The sequence below is a fragment of the Psittacula echo genome (genome assembly GCF_963264785.1).
Source record: "Psittacula echo genome assembly, chromosome: 2".
Taxonomy (NCBI): domain Eukaryota; kingdom Metazoa; phylum Chordata; class Aves; order Psittaciformes; family Psittacidae; genus Psittacula; species Psittacula echo.
The window spans coordinates 84,720,863-84,746,866 of NC_137737.1; the positions used below are offsets into that span (position 1 = coordinate 84,720,863).

The following is a 26,004-nucleotide window of genomic DNA, read 5'->3' on the forward strand; positions in this document are numbered from 1 at the left end:
GTCACAAAAGTCTCAATAAATAGTGACAGAAATCTTTAGTCCTTCATGGTCTTCAGGTATTTAAGAGATGCAAGAACATGCCCTTCATTTTTACTGTGGTGAAAACTTCATCTATTACAGTTGCTGTGGCACGCAAACTGTTTGCAGTAGATGGAGTAGCTGAGATCTAGAAAGTCAGCACATAGCTCACAAGTAGCATAAGCATTCAGTTGTTGGGTTATCTAATATATTTCTTGGTTGTTGTGTGCACGTGCCAGCTTTAAAGGAGTACAGGTGCCTCTGTTTCAAAGTAAAGTGATTAACTATGGTAGGAAGAAGATTATAAATTGCGGAGTTGAGTTGGACTCCCTTTATGTAAGGCCAGAACTTAAGTGGGGAGGTGCCCATGGCTGTGAAGTGCTCACAGGTGAAATATGTTAGCTATCAGTGGTGGCTGCCAGAAACAACACAGGACCACATTCGTTCTGTGAACAATCATGGCAGATAAATGAGGCATTTTTTCTGTTATTGTAGGGTGAAACTTGAAGATCACCCAGGTATGGACCCAGAATGGACACAGTACTTCTTGTTTTTATAAAAGTGTTATTACAGAGGGCAGGGAGGTATTGTCTCATAATGAATTCATGGAACTGTATATTATCATAAGTGAGTAGAAGCAAAAGTCAGAATTTAATATGCTGAAATGAGAAGGACCAAGTGATGACTAATCTTACAATTATAAGGCATGGCATATGAAGTTGCCACTTGGATCACATAAATTTTTAATAAGTACATCAAGTTGCAACTTGTAGCATATAAGTGAAGAATAGAAAAGTGCCATATTAATTTGAATACGAGTGGTTTTAAATCCTAGGCAACTCATTTTTCTGAGGAAATTTTTGTGTAGTTTTTCTATTATTACCTCTTCCATAGCATATGTCTTTATCTTGCCTTATGGCCCCCACCCTCCCCCTCCAACCCAGGTGTGAGCCATCCTGTTTATCAGGTAGCCAGCTGTGCTGATCTCTGGCAATAAAACCTTGTGATTATAGGACTAAAGCTCTCCCTGGGTTTACAGAATGTTGCCAGTGCAGAAGGCAAGGGTGGAGAAGGAGCTGTGGCCCCCTGATACTGGGGTAAATTTCCTGTGCCTGGAGAGCAAAAGGACTCCTCTCTGTGGTCCTTCCCCCACCCACACCCTTCCCTGAGCATCCTGGTTTGGCAGAGATGCACCCGTGTTTACATTTGCTCACCAAAAGGTGCCGTAAGCTCTTCAAAGACTTTGATACAGAGTCCTGGGAGCATGATCCGTGGAGGAGGATGAGTTGGATTCTTTCAGATATTGGAGGAGTGGGGAGGGAAAGGTGGAAGGAAATGAGAGGACAGCCCTCTGTGTGTTTGGGGCTAATACACATTAAAGAAAGGGAGGACTGAGTAGAAGGAAAATTGCAGACCAGCTAATCATAGTGCTTTGTTGGACATTACAACAAAAACTCATAGAAGGGATAGTTGAAGAGATGAAGGTGGTAAACGGTTAACGGGATAATTTGCACCATGAGTTCACCAAAACCAGATTGTACTGGAATAACCTGCTTACTAATTATATCTGATGTCTTTCTATTCCTAGCAGGGCTCTGAGTACACATTTTCTATAGTGCCACTTGGGAAATCTTCAGTTAAACTACAGAAGATGGATATTCTTGCAAGACCGTAGTGGTGCAAGGACCTGAGCAAAGGAGCATTGTCAGTTTGTCATTTTGAAAATGAAATTAATGGAAAGGGAGGATGCTACTAATAAAGTCCCACAAGGAGAACTCTTTCAAGCCACTTGAAAAATATTTTTTTTGTGTTATTATCTTGGCACGAATCCCTGAAATATGCCAAGGAGACTTTTTGATGGTGGAGTATTAGAAGGCATTTTCTGAAGAGAGGAGGATAAATCTTGTGTGGAAAGAGTTTTGCAGGTGGGAGAGAAACAATAGAATTGGAGCTGAGCTAATAACACAGCTGATAGCTAGTTACAAACTAGGGATGTTTGGCTGAAAACAAGAGTAGGAAAAGACCTTGGTGACCTGCTTGACTGTACTATGTCTCAGCCACCTATATTAGGAACATAATAGAATATTTCATGGCCTAATCACATAACAAGGAAAATTGGGAGTGCTGTGTATGGTTAGGACTTCATTTGGGGAACTGTATGCAACAGTAACCCTCTGTGGACAAGAGGGCTCTTTCCAGTTGCCTTCTCTTCTGAGCTGATCTGCCCGGATGATCAAGAAATTAAGAAGCCTGTTGTACACAGAACTGTTAGTGTTTTTCTTACTTAACAGCTTACATAGCAGCTATTACTATACTACCTACTAGTTAATGCAGGTTAAGACTGCTGAAACCTCATAAGAATAATTAATTTGGCGAAGGATTTGCAGCCTTTTTTCAAAGACAAGATCAGTCAAGCCCTTGGCAACTTTTAGGATAGTAGCATCTGACAAAGGAGGGAGTAAAGGCAAAAGTGAGTGGCTTGTTTTCACCAGCAGGCTTTGCTTTTAGGGCTTTGACTAGCCAGCCATGATTCTTTTGGCTGGAATTAATTCCCCCAAAGAATTGAAGCGGTTGAAGGTAGAGCAATGAGTGCACCGTGTCTGGTCTCCCACAAAGCTGCAAAGTTTTCAAGACTTATTTATCGTAATTTTGCATTTCTTTCAGTCTGAAGTTGGAGTTCCTGTCTAAGTCATGTCATCCTTGTCTGTGTTGCACCTTGAGCTGCTTTTGGCAGGAAGTTGAAGCTAATGCTTCATATATGAACATAACTGAGCAGTCTTCTCCAAAGTGATCTTATTTGTGTACTACCCTGCAAGGTAGGTGCAAGATCCTATCTTGTGGGTTTGGGAATTCAAGAGTTAACTCTTCTAGCGGAGAATCTCTTTTTCTCTGAAGCTTATCAAGGTTGTGATGGATGGCATGTCACTGCTTTTCTCAATCTGCAGTAGGTCTCAGACTGCTTTTGTAAAATCAGCCAAGTGTCTTCAGCCAGCCATTTGACCATGGAAGCATTGGCTTCACAGGTGAGGCAGCCATTTCTCATGTGAATGATGCCAGTTTGCATTCTTGAATGACCAGGAACTAGTTGTGGGACAGTTCAGAATCCCTCAAGTGTTTGTCACCTTTAGAATAACGTGCATCTCATCCTTCTGATTGAAAGCCCTTCTTGAAGCTGAACCCTTCCAGTGGTTTGTTGCGAACTGCTGCGAACACATTTACGTTTCTTATCTGAGGTCTGCTTTCCTTTTGATGGCAACCTTCTGTCACCATTTGTCTCTCACAGCATTTGTTACGGCCATTTTTTTTTTTTAGCATGGACTCTCTGCTCGAGTGACAGGACCATTTTTTTACAGTCTTTTCCTTACCATGCTTTTCAGGGATAATCTGGATTTTTGAGATTAATGGCACATTGCAAAGTCTCTTCTGGTTTTATTTCTTTACTTACTTGTCTCTTTTTATTATTCCACCCCACCCCCCTTAGTAAGTTCCTGAAAAAAATCTGTAGTCCATTTCCTTTTTTGCTTGCTGCTTATTGTGGAAGGATTTACATAAGATATTTTTCTGAGTTTCTGGAAGTTGTGTACTAAATGCTTACTATTGTGAGATTGCTAGCATAATGCATTAGAAGAGAAAACTTTATTTTACGGGATACAATGACTTCTCCAGCATAAACTTTGCTTAAGTCCTTAAGCTTCTCATGATCACAGTGTTAACAGTATTCCTTTTCTTTGTCTCTACATTCAGCATGTCTTTTACTTCTTTTATTTAGAGCAAGCCTGTTAGAATCATTGTATATTATAATGATTTTAATAATAGGAGATTATTTTAAGTGTTTTAGCAGAGGTCTTAGTGTGTATGTAATGTGAACAACCTAAAATGAGCTAGAGTAATGCTATGATAATCTATTAAACATAATTGTAAAAGTGGATAATTGCTGGTCTAAACTTTGTTACAGGCATAACTAAATTCTTTAGTTAGATTGTGTTCAAATTGATTATGTATAACTTTAATAAGTTCAGTGTTTTCATTCTGGTATTTTAAATGCAGTGAGTCTCAAATGGATAATGAAAACTGGTGAGTAATGTAGTGTGTTACGAAATATCCAGAGAAATAGTCCTTTTCTTGATTGTGGCACTGAAGGAAAGACAGTGAACCTCATTTTTTCCCCTGGAACACTGAAGATTTATACGTTGGGTCTTGATGAATTCTAGAAACCAGGAACTGCAAGCAGATGCTCACTGAGGAGGAGAAAGTATTTAATATTCTACCAAAGATAGCTTTACATAAAAGAACAAATGCTGTCTGATGCTTTTCTCCATTCTCTCAGTAAAATGCAAGTTTGAGTACAAAGTGTTGCAGATAAGAAGTCCAAAAGTTAATATTGTTCACACATCTAGTAGTATGCAATGTCATTGTAAAAGGAATTACAGAAAATAAGTTACGAAGTCTCTCATGTGAGCAAACCCCACATGTGGGGTCTTGGGTTTCAGTTGTGTGTATCGGACTGGAACACAGGTTTGCAAAATATGTGCAATATTCATTACAGATCAGTACTTTTTAAAAAGATACACACATGGTCAGGATTCATTGGAACTATCTATTTTCATTTTCCTTGTTAGCAGGAAAGCCAATTGTTGGAACTGTGAACTCGCTGGAATGACAGTATGATTACATCAAAAATTCAAGTTGCCCAGCAAAAGCCAGTTGAGAAATACCGTAGCTGAACAGACTTGACACTTCATTACCCTTCTCATAGTGCTACACAGTGACTGTTTTCCCTTTGGGAGCCACTGTTCCCCAAAACATGTTTTTTAAGGAGTTTTCTGTGCCAACACTGAGATTTTCACTTCTACTTGGAGTTAAGATCTAGATATTCTTCCTGTTTCCATGTGCAGGGCCAAGTCGATCCAGTAAGGCTTTCCCCTTTCCCCTGTGCCAGAGCTGTTGTGAGAACTCACTCCCTTTAAGGTTGACTGAGCAGATGCTTGTTTTAGGGGAGAGTTGTGAGTTGCTGGGGTTTTTAGCTACTGTGCTTTTCCACAATGTTAAACACAATCTGAAAGTTTTCACTGGTGGGCATAAGTGGAATAGTGCCTGAATCATTTCACTGGCGGCAGCAATGCTTTTTAGCAAACCACTGGTGCTGCTGGAAGTGATCTCTAACCCTAGAAAGATCTATGGTGTTTTGGTTGTTTAATATACACTGCTGCTTAGCACGCAGAAATTGAGTCTCTAGGTATTCTTTGGTACAGCCTTGTGCCTTGGGGAGGAAGGAAGATCCAGTTTTGGGGAATTAAAGACATACTTTTCTTCTTTTTGATTTGCAATCCTTGTCAGACAAGTGCTGATTAGGGTTTTGCAAAATACCCTGTAGTGGTGATTTTTTGTTTGGTTGGCCTGGATTTCTTTTGGATATTTACTTTTGGTGCATGCCGCTCTGTATCCACTATTATTTTTATTCCTTTACTTGTCCAGTTGACTGTGTTGTCATAGCACCTAATTTAGCACAGAGCCCGTGGTGCAACTCGGGCTTCTACAGTTCAAAATTCACAATAGTAAACTTTTACCTTTCACTAAGATAAAGATGCTTAGCAAAACTTCAAAGAAGATCTTTCCTGCTACGAAGGCTTGAAATTCTATTCAGTTGTCCTGAAGCTGTGGCGAACTATCCAAACACTGTATGCATGGCTGCTCAGCATTGTTGCTTAGTAACATCATCCTGCTGCTGAGGCACTCAGCCCCCAGTCAAAGTGGTTAGTGAGAGGGAAAGTTAGAAAGGGTGGTTAGTATCGCTGTGTGGCAGTGTCTGTTCCCATTTGTGCATAGCACGGCTTTCCCCTTTCTTTGGGGAAAAATTGGCAGGGTTGTAGAGTAGGGAAGAGGCAAAGCTTTAGAGAAGGGAGGGTAAAGAAGAATAAAAAGGTACCCAATGTGATCACTCAGTTAATAGTTAAAAAAAAAAAAAAAATTAAAAATTACCTATCACTTTCTGCCTTGCTGACATCAAGTTTTTGCTGTGTGGCAGCAGTTGGTTTGGAGCAGTTTTTGGGTTTCGTTCTTTCTTCACTTACAGTTCCCTAGATCAGAAATGAAATGGGAATTATCTCTCTGAACTTGTCTGTCACTTTTAATCTGCTGTTTCTTCCTGGCTATCTTTGTCTCTTATCTGTTTGCTTCCAGTCACACTTCTCTTCTCCCACTAACAATTTGGTTTTGGTCAAGTGTTTTAAGCAGGTGAATGTTTTTCGACAGGGAGAGGACAGCAGCAAGAAAAGGAAAATGCTTACGAGGGAACATCACACATTTATGGTGCAGAGGGGTCGTTTTTCTCTTTTTCTTAGATTTGTGGGATTAAAATAACTGATACAATAAAGTCACATTTCATGACTAAAAGGGAAACATAGACAACTTAAGAAAATATTCTAAACTTTTCTCTTTTAAATACATTTAGTCTAATTAATTTCAATATTTGGTTAAAAACTAGTTTAAGTAGAATAAAGATTATCCAGATACTTCTAAAAACACTTAGTAAACTTTATCAAATGATTTTTTAAGTTTGTTTCGGGCCTGTTTACTGCACTCAAAAAAATACAGTTTTTTTCCTCTCTATCCTCCTTTTTGTTATTCTTCCTACATTTCTTTCTATTTAGCACTGATGCAAAAAGTGCTAACCCTAGGTCAGAGGCTGGTTTTGCAGTCTCTGTTAAGCAGCCAAAGCCAATCCGTTTTGAGGAGACTTTCCTAAGATACTTAATCTGGTTAATGGACAAATTGTGTCTGGGAAATTCCACAGTGTGAGTCTTACTGCTGAACATGACAGTATCCTGACAGTGAAACTGCTAATAGACTTGATAGCGCAGTGTTTACCAAAAATACTCCAAGCCATGCATCATATTGCACTTTAAGTCTTCTAAGTAGAAAACCTGAAGAAAAACAGGCTAAGATACTTAGAGGTGTGGCAGCTCTGTTCTTCCAGTTCTGGGAGCTGGTATGTTGTAGCATGTAATTGTTTTGCGGTGATCTCCTGCAGTGTGGACTAGAGGTGTCAAAGTAACACATCTGTGTTTTTCCGGATGTCCAGAATTTGATGTAAATTGAAAGGCACCATGTGTAATCAGTCAATTCAGTAATGGTGTTATTTCCTTCTTTATTTGTACAAATAGTTCTGAGCCACAGACATACTGTAGCGAGGACAGAAAAAGAGTATCAAGACAAAAATGAGTTTAATTCTGAACTTCTGTTAGTTAATCTTTAATTTCAATATTTGGGGAAAGTAAAACTTCAGGCCCAAATTGATATATTCTGTGTGTGTGTAAAACATACAAAGGTGAGAAATGTATGTTTGCAAAAAATCTGAACCCGGTTAAAAGGAATTAGCTGCATACTGTCTTCTGGTGAATGCAGATCTTTGGTATGCTAAAGGCACAAGCTGACACACCCAAGGTGTGCATTAGCTGGTACTGCCATATGGTCTGTCATGTCTTACTGGTTAATTTAACCATCTGTCATGTCTTAACAATTTGTGTTTGCTTTCACTACCTGGGTTAGATGCGTTTTCTTCTCTTCAGCATTGTACTTTTCATCACATGCTGCTGGAATGTTTCCGTTATCTGAATTCTTTTAGTTTTATTTGTAGTGACATTTGTTGTAGATCATACAAGTCCTTTTCCAGTGTTGGAGTAGAAGCATGTATTCAGACAAGCATTTTGGAGATGCTTCTGCATAAATTTCTGGCAAAAAAACCCAGGTCAATATCAAAAGTCTAGTTATGAATGTTTGACTTCTTTCTTCTTCTCTTGTGTGTTCACTGCTAATTCTGCACTTGGGTGTACATCAGCTTCTTTACCATGTAAACCAGATTGCTGTCTGTAAAACAGGTTTCATTACATACAAGTTCACAATAACAGTCCTACTATTCATATCCTGTCCCTCACATGTTGTTTTTTTTCAGAAATTCAGAATTTCAGAGTCACAGAATGGCTGTGACCCGATCTACTGTATAATTATTATTTTTTTTTTCTTGTAAGGGCAGTAGCATTTCAGGGCAAGCATCTGCAAGAAACTTATATCCAAAAGGGTTTTCAGCCCTGATGTGCCATTTAAATCAGAAAGTTCTTCCAGTCCTCTGGAAAGCATGCAATGTACCAAAGCTATAAAATTGCTGTGACTGTCTTTTTAATTTCTGTGCCTGCAGTCTCTTTTCTCACTAATGGGCTTATTTCAGCATTACCATCCTGTGGGGCTGGGGTTTTTGTTTTGGTTTGGTTTTAACTTGTCATCTAAGAAAAATTCTATGCAAATTACATGAGCAGTGTTGTCATTATAGTTGAAATTAAAAATCTCTACAGTCCGTTGTGAATGGTAAATCCTCTTTGTTGGAAAATCAAATCTTCTGAGTGCAGCATGTCATGCTGTGTTTGGAGTCTGAGTTTGATACGTAGAGCCTCAGGTAGCCTGAGATATACTTGTTCTTGAAATGTGTGGGGTTGTAACCAAGTTACGTGTAAATGCATTATTGGTAAGTAGTAATAGAATGGTCATCGAGCTTCATCCTCGGCCTCTATCTCATCAATGATATTCCTGAATCATAGACATAAGAAAAAAATATTGAATAGGACTCTTGACTGTATTATGTGGTAGAGGAGTTCTAAGTGGAAGCTGGATAATTTTATCTGGTCAAATCTTTGTGTTGAGATGTCACTTATATACTTCATGTTTCCAGTGAACTCCTAAATCCTGGGAGGAGGGCAGTACCATATGATCTGGCTATTAGAGGTGTTTAGAGAGAATCATGAATTTGTAAGACTTCTTCTTTGGGCTGCAGCAAGGCAGGATGGCTGGTTGCAAAGGCTTTCACTAGTGGCACGCATAAAAACTGTTCAGGCTTTATTAAAATGTGTGCAAATGCCTGTGTACCCATTCATTTGAATAGTTTTAATATCTTTAGTTTCTTGAAATGACAAATACTGCCAATAATAGTGGTTTACTTTATTGACCTAAACTGTCAGATTAGCAGTGTCATTCAAGTGTGTCTGTTATATTTATTTCCATGACAGTCTGCAGAAGCTCTGAAGAACAATTAGGGATTTTTTTTGTATATTCTCTCACATTATACTTGTCTGAGTACAGTATTTTTCTTCCTGTGGAATATGAAACTTTGTCAAAAAAGAACATTTTCCTAGGAAACAACCATTTCCCTGTACTATTGAGGAACAGCTGTGAGTATGTGAGGAACATATTTCATCTAGTAGGGTGATGGGGTTTTAAGTGTAAAGGGTGGAGATTGTCTTTTTGATCCAGTTAGGTACGGCTGCAGTCTTCTTGGGTTCTTCCTTTTGCCCCTCTGGAATGTGGGAGAACAAAGGTTGCAGGAATGTGGTATCTTCATCTAGTAAAACTTCTGGCTGGTTCTAGGTTATCATCATTGCCCTAATGTGATTCACCTGGCTGGGGGCTCACAGGATACCCCTGCTGAAGCCTAACCACAATCTAATTTTACAAGTTCCACAGACATGTGGAAGAAGGCGCATTTTGCTTTCCATCAGGTTTCAGTCTCAAGGACTCCAGAAGACAGGAAAGTCTCTTCTGTGTGCTTTCTTCTTCCAATTAATTAGTTTCTGGTTTGTTTGTTTTATTTTTTTTTTTCTAAGTACCCTATTCAGATTGGGGGGTTGTTGTTTGTTGTGGGTTTTTTGTTTGTTTGTTTTTTAACTTGCCTGTTTCACTTTTGATGTCTCAGTTATTTTAGAGACTTTCAGTCCTTAGCCTTTCAGTCCTTTCCATACTGTCTGATGTGATGCATCTCTGGCAGTGCAATCAAATAAATTCTCAGTCTTTTGCCAAACTAGAGATTGGACTGTTTGAGGAATTGATTATCGAGTGGTTTCTTCGTCCCCTAAAATAACAGTTTAGCACTTCTCAGTGTTTTGGGAGTTTACTGTTTTGTTTTTTAATCTAGAAGGTAGAAAAAATAAATCCACTCCTTCACAACCGTGGTCATTAAAGTTCTGTGTCTACTCTGATGCTGAATACATCATCTATAATTAACAGCTTACAGAACTGAAAATTTAATAATGAGTTTTCTTTGAACTTGTATGTAGGCCTGTCTTTGGGCTTATAATTTATACTTCTCCAAGGAAAAAGATCTTTGCTGTTAGGGACAGGTTGGTCAGGGAGGGAGGATGAGTCCATTTTCAAAATACGCAGGAGAGTTGCATGTGGCCTTGCTCCACATCACTGCTCTTGTTTCAGGCAACCCAGAGCATTGTGACATTATTAGTGGGGTGAAGGGATGGGAGCTGGTTGAAAGCAGGGTTTAGACAAGTGCAGTTTGGGGTGGGTGATGCATTCATAATGCCTCTGTGTTTAGGGAAACTGCTTCTGAGGGCAGTGAGCCTCCTTGGATGTGAGAATGCTAATGAACCTTGGGAATCTGATGTTTTATTGCTTCCTGGTAGTATATTGATTACTACGTTTCTATTCTGACCTTATTGCTTTTCCGATCTCTGTGAGCTTTAGACTGCATTAATGCAAGGGGTTTTGAAGCAGATGATAGAGATCAGCTTGCAGCTTCAGGTAGTAAAGGATGTAGTAGTTTGCTGCTAACCCAAGATGCGGACAGGAGAAGTGTTGCACCTCTCTCTCAGGGCATCAGGTCTTACAGTTCATGGTCTTTGCTCTGATTGATTATCTTAACTGTTTTCAAGTGTCCTCAAAAGTAACAGCAGAATATGGTGGAGGGGCTGAGTGTGTAGATGAGGTAGGATGCAATTGTCTGAAATCCATCACAGCCCCTTTTTTTTTTAATGATATAAAAATCTGTAAGTCTTTTTGGTTGACTTCAGCTCTAATTGTGCTTTAGTTTTTCTGAAATTTGTCTGTGTGAGCTTTACTGGATATGATACAGCACTGGCAACAAAGATAACTTGCTATAATAGCTATTGGTTAGTTGATATTAACCTTTAAGAAAACATGCCATAAAACCCTGTTGCTCCTGGCTTGAGACTTGAATAAATTAATACATGCAAGAATTTTAAGAACAATGGAAAAGAGATTTTTATAGATAACAGAATCTGCTATTCCATTTTTTTAGATATCAACTTAATGGAAATATTAAGAATTATGGTGGTGTTCCATCTTATTTATAAATTTTCTGGATTGTTTTTGAGGGTTGGTTTGTTAGTTTGGTTTTTAACTAGATTTAAGAACTATAAAGGCAGCTAGTGTTCTGTGTTTAAATACTGATATCTGATAATTTTGGAAAGAGTGTAGGAAAATTGCATATTTAGGCCTGTAGAAAAGTATCAGTTTTGTTTGAAACTGATATTAAAACTAAACTAAAAGGTTTTTGAGACATAAAGTCTATAAAGCTTTATAAAGTGTATTCATCTTCTGTCGTATTTAATTTCTGAGATTTGAGTGTTCATGTTTTCAAAATGAAAATATTTTAATTACCTGTTGAAATCATTGTTTTCTTGAACTGTGAAAGGAATAGTGCAGTTACTTCCTGATAGTTTTAAATCCTGAGCCTCTTTTTGGGGTGTTAACCCATAATCTTGTTATCCAGGTGCTTCAGGTTATTTCTAGAGTGCCACTTAGCTGTTTTCAGACAAGTTACATTGGTTTTCTTGTGTTGTATGTCACATCTTCCTTGTCTTGGTTGATTGAACTGTAATGTGTTTTGGTCAAGAAGTTTCTCTGGTTATTCGTATGTTTAGTGTTTAGTTCAGTAGTTTAACATGTGCAGTATGCTAATAAACCTCTGTTTAATATCGGTGTAATAAACTACTACTAACCTTCTGTTTAATATTATATTAGTATTAACACTTGCCAAGTCAGAACTATTGGTAGAGTATGAAGGATGTTGAATTAAGCCCACCTCACCAGAAGGCTAGCATAACTGAGAACATTTTAATATTTGGGTTGTACTGCCGCTAAATGCAGTGGTAAAAGTCTTTCAGGTCATTGGAAACAGGATTAGGAATAAAATCTATTTTTCCAAAGAGCAAAGTGGATTTGTAAATGGGCAAAAGAATTACAGTGCTTGTAGAAGGGGTGTAATTCTTTATTCTGTACCAAGTCTGGTTTGTTGATGCTCTGTTGAACCTTTGAAATGTTGCCCTCCATTTTTTTATATTTTTTCTCTGAATACAGTTTGAACCAAGTACACAGTGAAACCTGTACATCATCATAACAGTCTGTATTTTAGGCCACTCTGTAGGATACTAGACTTTGGTGGAGCCATTGAGCTGCTTTGAGAATCAATCTCAAAGAGGTAGGGTTAAAGAGCATTTTGAAAATGCAGACCATGAAGAAATTAATTCTGTAATAAAAATATCAACTTCCTGGATAATTGCAGTAGTTAGAGGTAAAATATATCTTTGGGATTCTTGGCAGACTTTCTAGTAATGGGAACAACAGAATTACTTCCATTGTTGTGCTAATGGCAAGTCAGTCTGAAAAATGTTTGAAGGGAAAACATAAAAATATGTTGCAAATAAGGTGTTCCACTCAAAGCATGCGTGCTGAAAACTTCGGAAGAAAACACGTATATGACATAAGCTGATTAGAAAGAAGGAAATGGAATAAAGTATTTTTTCCTCCAGACAATTTGTATTAAAGCTCAGTAACACTGTGCTTGTGTATCCGTCTCATTTCTCTCATGTTGCCATCACACATTACTTTATATGTGTGGTTTGCATTTTAAAAATAACTAGTATTTGTTTTGTGCAACAGAGCCACTCCTGACACAATGAATGTGGTAGGGATTTTTAGCAGGAATGGCTGCACTGATGGTCTGAGCGGTACAAGTGAAGTTAGTAGAACACTGCCCACATCCAGGATTTTAACCTCACAGATGTATTATCAGTTCTGTCTTTAACTGATTGCTTTTCTAAACAGATAAATAGCATGTGATCACTTTGTGGTATAGATCTAACCTTTGCCAAGTGTTGCTTGCATACTGGCTTGGTTCCTGCCCTCATAATGTGTGATGTTTGTATGGCTTCCCTGTGATTCTCCTTGAGAACCTTGCTAATGGAGCACAGATCTGAAGTACCTAAGTGACAAAGAGATTCAAGTGGCGAAAGTAAACCCAGCTGGAAATACACAAGTCTCTTTTTTAAAATAACATGATAGAAAATAGTATTTTTATTAGTAGAATAAGATCTTTTAATACAATCCCAGTTGATTTTCTTATTTATATTAATAAAAAGCTGTATCCTTAAAACAGATTTTCATTCTCGGAAGATATTTAAGCTGTAGAAAGTCCTAGCAATATGGTTTATTTTTTTTTTTTTTAACTGTTGAGGGCAAAATGCTGATAAGGCACATCCATTCTGTCATATTTTAGTGAGACAGCAAAAAGATCGGCCTTCTTGAAACTACATCTGTTCATCGGCTTTAAATTACTTCATTTATAGATCTAAAGATATGGTGTAACATGTGAAACTAGTTCTGACTGCTGCTCCTTACTTGTCCCCCATTCCTGGTTCTTCTGTGGACCCCTTTGGTTTAGGGCATTCCTGCACTTGCACAGCTTTTGAGAAGGTTGGCAGGTTTTGTTCTCTTAATAAGAAGAGATGATATAATGATATCTATCTCACCAAAATACATAGTTTGCTTGGAAGAAATGAGGTTTTGGAGTAAATGCAAACAACGGGATGATGCGACTAAAGCAATTAACTGGAGCTGTTGCTGTTCTTGCACGCTGTCTCTATTTTTACGTTGGAAACGTTTATTTCTGTGTTTGGGTTTTTTTGGTTTTGTTTGTTTGTTTGTTTGTTTTTATGTACTACTTTCAAGTAAGCTTTCAGGAAAGTCAGATCCTGTATTTGTCAGTCTATTTTTCTCTCTCTTAATTGTCTCTTATAAATCTATTTGCAGCTGGGTCTCGGGCATCTTACAGCAGCCAGCACAGCCACCTTGGCTCCGAGTTAAGGGCACTGCAGTCTCCAGAACACCATATAGATCCTATTTACGAAGACAGAGTTTATCAGAAGCCCCCTATGAGGAGTCTCAGCCAGAGTCAGGGGGATCCTCTGCAACCAGCACACACAGGCACATATCGCACTAGTACAGGTAGGTGGATGTAACTTGCATGATTGTCTTTTTATGAGATGTACCTTACTTTTCAGTACTAACTGTTCTTTTCTTTCTGATGTGCTAAACAGAATGTATTTTGTGCATGCCAACCAAACAAAATACCTTGTGCATATGGCAGCTCTCAATAGAACCCCAAAGGCATGTGCAAATGGAGAAATACTTATTGTTGTTCTATATGTACAGAAGGTTAAGCTAATTTGGGGAGGGGGCTTACTCATAAGGAGAGAGAATATTTTTACTAATTTTTGTATTGTCTTTTAGAAAAGTCTGTTGTCTCTGAAGAAATGGCTGGGTTTTTGCCTGCAAAGGTATTTTGTGTGTTGCAAAGGGAGTGCAAAATTCCTTCCACATGAATCTAAAGGATTGTTGACTTGTTTTCAAAGTGAATCATACATAAATGTTCTTCCTCTCTCCTATAGCGGTAGGCTTAGATATAGGTACACAAACATAAAATTGAACTATGACATAGAGGAAAGCTGTTACCATCGCTGGTTTATCCATAAATAATAATGATTATCCATGAAATGTATTGGTGTACAAATCCTACTTGCAGAATGTCCTCTCAACCAGATGAAATACAGCTGTATGTTGAAACCCACAAATAGATCACAAATCAACAGGGATATTTATGGTATTTAATGCACAAAATAAGTAGAGTACATAAATGCTACAGCCAAAATAGCCTAAAGCAGATGCAGAAAGAACTTGCCTTAGGAATTGTAAGTATTTCTGGTGTTTTATTTTGCTGTGTTGATCAGAGGAAAGATTATGTCCATTCTCGAATGACTCCCATTTCATCAAAAAAAGTTAAGTGTACTTCTTGGAGTGAGATACTTCGCTTTCTTCTAAAACTTTTTAATTTTTAAAATCTTTTCTCTAAGGACAAAGCTGTCAGGTTTTGCATGTCCAAAATTTTCTGTTGCTTTATGCAAGTTTTGGATGTTCAGAGTACAGAAGAAAATCCTTAAAAAGAACTTTTCCCACAGAATTCTCTAGTTAAATACCTGTAACAGCTTTATACACTATTATGCCATTTCCTTCCTGTTAAAGAAACTACCGTAGTGTATGTTTTGAGTAGCATCATACATGTATATGAGAAAAGATTAGTATTCTTTGCATGAAGGGGACAAGACTTCTGCCTAAATCATTGAGCAGCAGAGGCAGTGATAATAATTGAAGCAACTTTAAGCCTCGTTTTCCATGTGGCCACCTCATATTTCCTATACAATCCTGTCGTGGTTTAAGCCCATGCCGTAAATTAGAACCACGCAGTTTCTACTCCCTCCCCCCCTCAGAGGGGTGGGGAGGAGAATGGAAAGAATGTAACTCCCACGGGTTGAGATAAGAACAGTCCAGTAACTAAGGTATAACACAAATCACTACTGCTACCATCAATAATAATAATAATGATAAGGGAAATAACAAGGGAAGAGAATACGATACCGCCCGCCGGAAAAGAGCCCGACAGAAAAGGGGATGTGCCCTTCCGGGTAGCTCCCAGTTACATCCCCCAGCATGACGTGCTGTGGTATGGAATACTTCTTTGGCTAGTTTGGGTCAAGTATCACAGTATCACAGTATGTTAGAGATTGGAAGGCACCTCAAAAGATCATCTAGTCCAATCCCCCTGCCAGAGCAGGAACACCTAGATAAGGTTACATAGGAATGTGTCCAGGCGGGTTTTGAATGTCTCCAGAGAAGGAGACTCCACAACCCCCCTGGGCAGCCTGTTCCAGTGTTCTGTCACCCTCACTGAGAAGAAGTTTCTTCTCAAGTTTAAGTGGAACCTCTTGTGTTCCAGTTTGTACCCATTACCCCTTGTCCTATCATTGTTTGCCACTGAGAAGAGCCTGGCTCCATCCTCATGACACTCCCCCTTTATATATTTATATACACTAATAAGGTCACCCCTCAGTCTCCTCTTCTCCAAACTATAGAGACCCAGCTCCCTCAGCCTTTCCTCATAAGGGAGATGCTCCACTCCCTTAAGTGTCCTGTCCCTGCTTCCTACCGGCTTCTCCCCCTCCCTGGCAGAGCATGAGACTCACAAAGTCCTTGGTCAGGGTAAACATTCTGATCAGCAACTGAAAACATCGGCTTTATCAGTATTATTCCCAGGCCGAAAGTCAAAACCACAGCACTGCACCAGCTACTAAGAAGGAGAAAAACTGACTGCTGCTGCTGCTGCTGAACCCAGGACAAATCCTCCCTTTCCCAGTTTTGCCCTGAAGAGGTTTTCTTGTTTTGCTTGCAAAATATCCATTGGTTCTCTGTGCTAAAGTAGCAGGCTGTCTTGTGACTGTAATCTTCACAACACCTCTGCAAGGAAAGAAACCCTGTCAATATAGATCACAATTATAGTGAATGAAACTGGGATGTACAGTGTTTGTGGTAATACCTGAGGATGGGTTTTCAGAAAGGGAGAGAAAAAGCTAAAAGAAGTATGCTGATTTGGGTAGCAGAGATGGGCCTTATGAAGGTCAATTTTGTTTTACTATTTGAGATATGGATTTGAATGTTGCTTCGGGCTCATTCTGAAGAACAACCTGATTAGTCCAGCTTTGTGTTGTGTTGATCCTCCCTTACTTTCCCTCTTATCATCAGGAAGACCCCTATCATCATGGTCAGGGGAAGTAACAGCAGGTGGTTGTGTCCCAGGCCAATTATTCTGTTGCTCTGTTGACAGCTGTTAGCTGCGGATGCTGTCAGCCTTTTGCACAACCAGGCTGAAGAGCTGTCAGTGCTCAGAGGGAATTTTGGGCTGGATCAGATCAGCTCTCAGACTTTTCCTGCCTCTACTGCAAATGTCCATAGGAACATATCCCTTCTTACGGAGACCATACAGTTTTTCTTAAATTGGCAAGGAAAGAAGGAGTTTAACTGAAGTTTGGCACACATAACTTTTTATTTCTTCATTCAGTTGTCTTTTTTTTTGTAGGACAGAATAGCTCTTCATTGTGACTATTTGGTATTAAATATGAGGGATGTAGATTGCTGTGTACTTCTTGAAGATACATGCCAAGGGTTCATGCCCTGTATCTTCTGTGCATATGAGCCACACTGGGTGGGGTATGATGGGGAGCTTTAAGACTTCAGTGTGCTCCTTCAGAGACCAGAGTTCACATTCTTCTGTCTATTACATCAGTACCTTTAATCCTGAAGGGTAGTGCACAGTTTTCCACATCTGATAGGGAAAGGCAAATTTAGTCTAAGGACTTTGTCCAAAGCCTGGAATTTTTTTTCTGCAGTTCACGTTGCCCATTCAAAACAAAGTTACGCTAGTTGTACTTGCAAACCATTTACTTTTCTGGTTTTGTTTTCTTTTTAAGAGAACATTCTTCCTGAAGTTGAAAATTTCACTTAATTTTGAAGATCAAGTGACTCAGAATGAAAACGGGTTTTTTGGGGGGTTTTTTTCTTAAATGTAGACATCACCTCTTTTATCTTTTGTGAGCTCTTAAATACTTAGTACATTTAGGAATGTAGTTTACACCACGAAGGATAAAGCCCACTCAGAGTTTTTCATTCTCTAGGTGAATCATCATTCAATGAGCGGAATTCAATAAGCTAAAATTCCTCAATGGGGTAAACTAAATTAAATTTGTTCTGTTAACTTGGGTGTGGCGTTTGAAGTTTTTTTGTGGGTTGTTTTTTTTTCCCCTGTTATTCCACTTGAGTGAAATGTATGATGGTAGCTCTGCACTAAAGGCTACATACTGCAGGAGGTACAAAATAGTAGGCGCTTACTGAACATCTCCCTTACTAGCACAACTTTAGATAGGGTCAGGGTGAATTTTTCATCACTTTGTGGTTTAAATTATGACTGGGTGTGTTACTGTCATACTGCCTTAAGATAAAAATAATCTTTCAAAGTTGACAGCAGTAGCTGCATAGGCTTTTTTTGGTTGGTAGCTTTTACTTAACAATCCCTTTTGGTCTTCAAAGGGTAAAGCTTTCTGTCATATGTAAAGTACCAGCCCAAACTTGTGTACTAAAAGTAGCAATAAACATGAAATTCTGCTTTTGAAATGATCCACAAAAGATGTGGTTAAAGGAAGTACTCAGACACAATATAAATAACAAACTAATTTACTTAACGAATAACAACTTATATTTGTAACCCAGCTAAATAACAGTATTACTTTTGTCCAGTCAGGCACATTATTTATTTTCCTTTATACATATAGAAGCTTTGCATTATTAATTTAAACCCTAGTTAATAATACTTGCAAGTCAATAATTTGCTTCTTTGATGGGGTGTTTACATGACCACCGCTGGAATTTCAAGAAAACTGTTACTTAAGAGGGGCGAAGGATTGCCTTTCAGCCAGAGTGGGATAGAGAATCAGTGATCATTTGCTTATTTGAAGAATTAGAAGTTTGGATTAGGGATTTAGTCCTTAGTTATTGGCATTTAATTCATGTTAAACATGAAACAAATCAAAGCAGGCAGCATAGCTATCCTGCAAGCCTGGGATTTCCATAGCTTCCTTGAGGAAAAAGCAGCCTTGCTGCTCAGATTCTGGGCTGTCAGTGCCACCCTGCCGCAGAGGAACACAGCTTTGGTAGTGGTGGGGTCTGTGGGACTTTCAGAGGGACATCACCCTCTGAAAGCTGACAGCATCCTGGAAGCTCTTAACAACACTTGCTTTCATCGTGGTGCCTCAGTGAAAGAAATGAGCTCTGTTCTGTGAAAAGGATGTGATTTGCAAATAAAGTTATTAAAAGCCTTCAAATAGTGCTGTCCTCAGCAGTCTGGGAGGGAGGGGTGGTAAATGTGAGGTCTGTGTGTATTCTGAACTCTCTACAAACTGGAACTCTGTCAGATAAAATAAGTGCTGCTGCTTAAAAACACTGGTGAACTGTGGACATTAGACCTGAAGACCTGCTCATGCTTTAAGACCCACTGGCTTCAGGGTCTGAGGGAGAGTATCTTTGTTCCCAGCTTCATACAAGTGGCAAGGATGAACCACTGGAGAAGTGAACCTGTCCTCAGCTCTGTGAAGGATGTACACATCTCACCAGGCAAGAGAATCTTGGCTGCCTTGAAGGAAGCTTAAGGATTTCCTTGGGATGCACAGCCTGAGGATTGCCTCTGGTTCTGGCCCCTGAAGGTCACCATGGGAAGGCCTTGTGATGCAGCTCCATTGTGGCAAGTCCAGCAGCTTTACATGGTTACACAGCCAGTTGGCATTAGTTCTGAGTGTTGGGTATGTGGAGCTGAAGTTTGTCCTTCATGAAGACAGGGTACGGAAGGCACTGTGAGGACTCTTCTGAGCTTCCCAGAGAGAGCAGGAAAGAGTTAGGAAAAGGAAGACTAGGGTTTGTTGTTAATATTGCTGAAATTAAAAAGAGGACCCTGAGATAAAAGATTTATTGAAAGGAGATAGAGTGGTGAAAGGATAAGCAGTCAAAGTTTGCATTACTTCTGAAGAGTGGCTTAATGCAGGACTTGAAGGGTTTAACAAGCAAGCTGTTGCAAGGGGTTATGCATTGGGGAGCATGTGTGGGGTAGGAGCACTCCTTCAGCGCTTCTTATGCTAAGTCCAAAGCTGCCTGATGTCCCTCCAGCATGTGCAGGTGGTTGCTGGGCTGCCCTCCAGCTCCCCTGATGGCCTTCTCTTCTTCAGGCCAGGTCTCCCTGAGATTCTTCCCACCAATGCTTGGGTGGTTCCACCAGTGCAGCACCATCAATGAAGCTGTCTGTTACCAAAAGCTGTACTGCCACAGGCTGCACCACCTCCTGGGTGCCATGGTGGGGGTACTGACCAAAGAGAAGAGCCTGTGAAATTCATGGTGGCAGGTGTAAATAAGAAACATAGTCATTTGCAAGCTGGGTTTCTGTGCGGAGGGAGGGTGCTGTCAGGAGAGTCAAGGCAGCTCCTTTTCAGAGGGAAGAGTTACCTCGTGTTCCTGGTTATGGCTTCTGTCCAAGTGCTTGCTAGCAGCAGGGAAAAACTCTGTATTTCATTGATCTGTGATATGGCTTAGGAAAAATGCTGTAGGTGAGAATTAACATTGTGTTTCTGGACAGATGCGGTACTCCTTCACTTTCCTTCCTGCTCCCGCCGGGTCCTTAATTTGCTGAAGGAGAGGAGGGGTGCACTGAAGAATGTCTGATGTCAAGCACTGCGCCTAGTTACTTGTAATGATGTCTTTCTCCATTTCAAGTGTACCTGGCTTTAGTGGGGTAAGGCAGCGTTTGCTCCCAGAGTCTAGTCTTTCTTTACAGAGTAGGCATGCTGGAGGGATGAGAGGAGTACTCAGGTAGCCTTGCCAGTATTTGCTACTTCACCTCTGGTGCACTTGGCCTGAGCTTTTGCTGTTCTGGAGGTTAAACAGTGTCTGAAAGGAAGATTTGCAAGGAAAATTGGTATTCATTCTCTTGTCACTCAGCTGGTGGCTTTCTCACAATTTGGCTGGGCTGTTTCTCTCTCTTTCTCCTTGCTCTATCTTACGAGGTGCCTGTGGTAAGGAGATCAGGTCTCTACTCAGGACCTAAAGGAGAGGTAGAAGTAAAACCCCCTTTTTCTGCCACCCCAGACCAAAATAGCCCATACTAAATTGATTGCACTGTTGTTTTTTTGGGGTTTGTCTTTTGTGCAGGGAGGGGGAGGTAGCTAGATTTGTTGCTTGTAGGTGCTCACATGGTGCTGATCTCCTCTTCTCCTTGTTTGCATCGCACAAGGGAAGCAGGTTAGTCCCAGCACTTCAGTGTCCCACTGCTTCCTGTTCTTAGTGCCAGATGTGTAATTCTTGCCTGCAATTTGGAGAATCCTTCCCAATAGGAAAGTCAGCTGCACGCCCAACCTATTTGAACTTCCATCTCGATGTGGTAGGCAGAAGTCTGGTGTGGGGTTGCTGTTGGAAAGCTGAACCAGCCACCAGCTCTTTGCCACTATCTTGTCCTCCCTCTGCTGCCTCCACTGTGGGGCAGAGACCTCACTTTGCTTCAGGAGAGTGTGCTGCTCTGCTGCCAGATGGCTCTGCCTCGCCAGCAAGGGAGCCAGTGGTTTGTGGGAGCAGTAACTGCTCAGTAGGTGCAAGTTATTCCTTTTTTATTTCATTTTATGTTGAGATTTTTACATCAAGGATGGAGAAAGGTGTTGCATGAGCTACCTAGTACTGCTTCCAAATACCCACATGCTTGATTTGCTGCATGTTTTTTATGCTGGTACAGCTTAGACTTTCTTTTATTCTCATTACTTAGCTGTTTTGTTGTTCCTTGCAAAAGGATCACAAAGCTACAAAGGATGCATGAATTGAGCCAAAATACATCATCCTCACAAGACTGTAAATATTTGTCTTCATATATAAAGAAGTACTGGATATGATTGATATTTTTAGAAGTCATTATTTCAAGTTAAAGATATTTTCATAGTAAGCCAATTTTCCAAACATTGGAAAATTTTCACAAACATGTGAAAAAAGGTGGACATCAGTTTCCTGTAGCGTGATTTTCTTCTTCTGAGAATAATTAAGCCTACTTTATTGCAGCGGTGTGGCATCGCAAGCTGGCAGTAGTTTTCTGTGTCTGCTTTTGCAGATAAACTGTTCTTCAACCATTTTTAAGCTTTTATGGATTTTCTGTTTTAGTGGTTACGAAGTAGTTTATAACAGAATCATAGAATGGTTAGGACTGCAAGAAATCTCCAAAGATCGTCTAGTCCAATCCCCCTGCCATGGACAGGGACATCTTCCACTAGATCAGGTCTCTCAGAGGCCCATCCAACCTGACCTTGAATGTTGCCAGGGATGGGGCATCTTCCACCTCTCTGGGCAGCCTGTGCCAGTGTCTTATGGTCCTCACATAAAGAATTTCTTCCTTATATCTAGTCTGAGTCTACTCTCAGTTTAAAACCATTTCCTCTTGTCCTGTCACTACAGGCCCTACTAAAAACTTTTTCCCCATCTTTCTTATACGTTAAGTGTTGAAAAGCTGCTGTAAGGTCTTCCCAGAGCCTTCTCTTCTCCAGTCTGAGCAAACTCAACTCTTGCAGCCTGCCTTCACAGGAGAGGTGCTCAAGCCCTTGGAGCATCTTTGTGGCCCACCTCTGGACTTGTTCAAGCAGGTCCACATCCTCTTTATGTTAGGGGCGCCAGAGCTGGACACAGTACTCCAGGTGGGGTCTCACGAGAGCAGAGTAGAGGGGCAGGATCACCTCCTTCGACCTGCTGGTCACGCTCCTCTTGATGCAGCCCAGGATACAATTGGCTTTCTGGGCTGCGAGCGCACACTGAAGCCGACTCATGTTAAGTTTCTCATCGACCAACACTCCCAAGTCCTTCTCCACAGGGCTGCTCTCAGTCCAGTCTCCACCCAGCCTGTAGCTATGCCTGGAATTGCCCTGACCCAGGTGCAGGACCTTGCACTTGGTACTCAGTATTCAGATGATACCTGCAAGAAATGCAATTTTTATTTGTTTATTTTTTATTAAACATTAAGAGATATATTTTTAACAGTAAGTTGTACTCTTCACCCATTTCAAAACACTGGAGTCTTCTATGACTTTAACATGCTAAAAAAAAAAAAATGTAGAGAATTAACTCAGCATCCTTAGGTTGGAATTAGACTATGTAAAAATGACATTGTGGAACTCCAATTCTAGTGTTGTGATGAGTCCTATATAGAGGGTTCACAGTTTTCTGCTGCAGGCTGTCCCAACCACCTAACATCAGCTCTGAGAATCAGTCTCTGAGTTCAAGCCTTGCACATCACCAGTAGCAGGATCCACAGAGCAGTTTATATCCTAGTTGCCCTACAGCTATCTCATCCTTTCCCACGTTGTGTTAGTATTGCTTCTCAACATGGAAGTGGAATTTAGGTCATCAGATGTATCACTTGTAATTCCATAGACTTCAGATTAATGAAGAAAAGGAATTTCAAGGGGGTTAAAAAATATTTTCTATATACATGCAGTTAGGTGCTTTCAGATTCTTACATTGAGCATCAGTGAGTAGGTTGGTACAGTTTTACTTTGATTTCAGAGCAACTTCTAGCTACTAAGGAGGAATTACCTGTTACATGCTAGTTCCTGTATTAAAATACTTAATTTGACAGTAAGAAGGGAATCTTGGTTTCAAATATATTTTTATTTGTTTTTAAAGTTCAGCCAGAAAGGAGGAGCATCAGAAGAAACAGCTTTGACTTGCCTCCCTTTGGATTAAACCCTTTGTCAGTTATATTGCTTCTCAAATCTTTATTTACTTGTTGTTTAGTCCTAAAGTGCAGTAGTTAGGTTATAAATACTAAATCGCTTCTTTCTGCTTCTTTCTGCTTAGGTTGTGGAGTTTTTTACTGGTTAGGGGACAGGTTTGGGTTTTTCTGTTTTGTCACTGTGCTCTGATGCCACAGCTGCAGATTAATTGAAGATCATGCTGGTAAATCACACAGTATGGAGTTCTGGCTATAGGACGTAATGTTTTCAAGGAAATTAAAAAGAAAAAATATTTCTACCATTGCTTATCAGTTTGGTAAAGTTATGATAATAGACGTGCATTCCTAAGTGACATCCACTTGATAACATTGCTTTGGGAAAGAGAATTATAGGAAACAAGTAGGGAACAAATCTTCAGTACAAAGTAAATGGAGCAGAAAATACCTTAGTGATCTGCATAGTGAATAACAAATCACCTCAAAGCAATGCCAAGTCATAATCCCATTTCATTCAACAGATCCAGGGTGTCTGATACAGCCTTATCTGTGTTCTATCACTGCATATATGTTTTTAGGTGATTCTTTTTGCAGGTACAGTGGCATCTTCTCTGAGAGGTATTTTTCTTTTTAATTTTACTTCCTATGCAAATTTTAGCAGGAGTATAATAGAAGACACTGTTTTCAACTTCACTGGTATCCAGTGGTCACTGTAAAGCTGTGGACAAAGAGCAATAAGAGAGCAAAGGAAGTGGCAGGAGGTGAAAAACCTGCAGAACCACATTTATAATCTGTGAGCACTATCCCCCCTTACAGTGGAGAAGCATTTATCCAAATATATATTCATAGCTTCAAAGTATTAAGTCCATGGTTGAGTTACATCGAGGAACTGTACCTATCAGAAAGCACCTGAGATTTCACTATTGCTCAGAATAGAAACCTTTTAAAATGGCTGGTATCCACAACCTCCTTCCTGTGTCCCACGAGCAGGATACCTCCAGAGGCTTGTGTTTTGTCCTCTGCATTTTCCAACTCTTCCCTTTTCCTTTTTCAATAGAAGGTTGACTTGGAGCATGCCTGAATGCTTCTCAGATGTCCCTTGACACTTGCTACCTACTGAAAAAGAAGTGTGATTATAAAATCTTGGTCAGGGAAGTACATACCCTGTAAATCTCATCTGCCACTATTGAGAAAATGCAGTGTCTGCTGTGTGCCAGAAACTGTATTTATGATCTATTTACAGTACAGGTGTAGTCTCAGGTTAAAACCTCATCACATTAGGCTTTAGTGATGCAGGACTACGTTCATTTTATTTATTTCAGTGTTGTGTCAAAATACAGCTTGTCATTCATGAAATCAGAAGCAATTCAAACACCTTTCATAAATCTTTTGATAAATCTTTACTGAATAAAACCACAATGCTGTGCCAGGGGTAACTAGCCAGTAATGTCTTCAAGATGAATAATGCTTTTATGTTAAAGGATCATTCTTTCTGCAGCATTATATTTAAAGGCACTTTTTAAAAACTCACCAGCCCATTAATTTTTGTTTGATTGGTTGGTTTGTTTCTCAAACAGTAATTTTTATTTTTTTTTTTTAAATATTAAAACTGTCTCCTTTTAGAAGTAGTCTCTTCTATAATTTCAGCAGTTCATGTTTAAGGTTGGAGTTTTTAAAAGTACAGCAAGTGTTCAAAGAAGTTTGGGTTTACTCTAATGGGTCCTGCAACTTTCAAACTATCATTTGCAGAAGTTAGGTTAATGTTTAAGGTACATGTATCACATGGTTTTGGCAATGCAATGCAAAAGTGTTTAACTTAATAGTAAAGTAACTCTCTACTTCAGAGTGGAAACTGTTAATTAAAGTAGCTGAAGCTTAGTAAGCTGTTCTGAAAAATACCAGTTATCCTTTCAGTTACTTAGGATTATAGTGTGTTAAATAGGGAGAAGTCAAAATCTGAACAAGACATCCATGTACTTGATGGCTGTAGCATGACCCAGTGCAGGCTGTTAATCTGTCATTGTGTCATATTATACATTCTTTTAATAATGATTGTGACTTTTGTCCATGTGTTCTATGTTGGCCAGCTGGACAGGAAACTTTAAACAGAGGGATTTCAAGAGGAGGTGAATTTGGAGTGAAAACAGAAATTTAGTTGCAGTAGGCTCGTCTGTGCGCAGTTGTATGGTCTGTGATCAGGTTTTATAATCATTATGGTCCTTATGTCCCACACGTACAATGTGAAGTCTACAAGGAGGAGGAAGGTGATGTGCATGTATTGTATAGTGCCGTTGCTCAGAGATTAATTTTATCTCTAGTGAGGAAACTGGCATGATGGAATTCTGAAAGGGCAGTGGATTTTAAGGACGTTGACAGTTGTTACTTTCCCTGTTTAATGCTCATGTAACAAATGAGTCGACTGCATGTTCTCCCCAGATTGGGGATTGCAACTCAGAGAAACAAGAGACAATCTGAGAAAAGATCTTGGCATAACACCTTTAGCAGCTGAAGTTGGCATCCAATTATCACATTATGTGGACGCACCTTTTTCTTTTGTGCAGAGCAGCATCACTGAAACATGCTACAAGCTGAGTCTGATAATGGAAGTTGCATATATTAGTGGAGATTAGAATCTGGCAGACTTAAAATGCAGTCAGTTCCTGGAGGTGGAAAGAAGTATTATATTTTTTAATACTGAACACTTGAAAAACATGACTTTTGCCCTGTTT

The 26,004-nt window shown here is 39.6% G+C and overlaps 1 protein-coding gene across 1 annotated transcript in view; it reads left to right on the top strand.

Annotated features, from left to right (window-relative positions):
• CTNND2 (catenin delta 2) overlaps nucleotides 1–26,004 on the top strand; it is a gene marked incomplete at both ends in the record, with an annotated part of 536,439 nt that overhangs the window by 264,848 nt on the left and 245,587 nt on the right. The window contains one exon of the mRNA XM_080639304.1: nucleotides 13,903–14,097. Within this exon, the coding sequence (XP_080495430.1) occupies nucleotides 13,903–14,097 (195 nt within the window). The remainder of the gene's footprint in view (nucleotides 1–13,902; nucleotides 14,098–26,004) is intronic.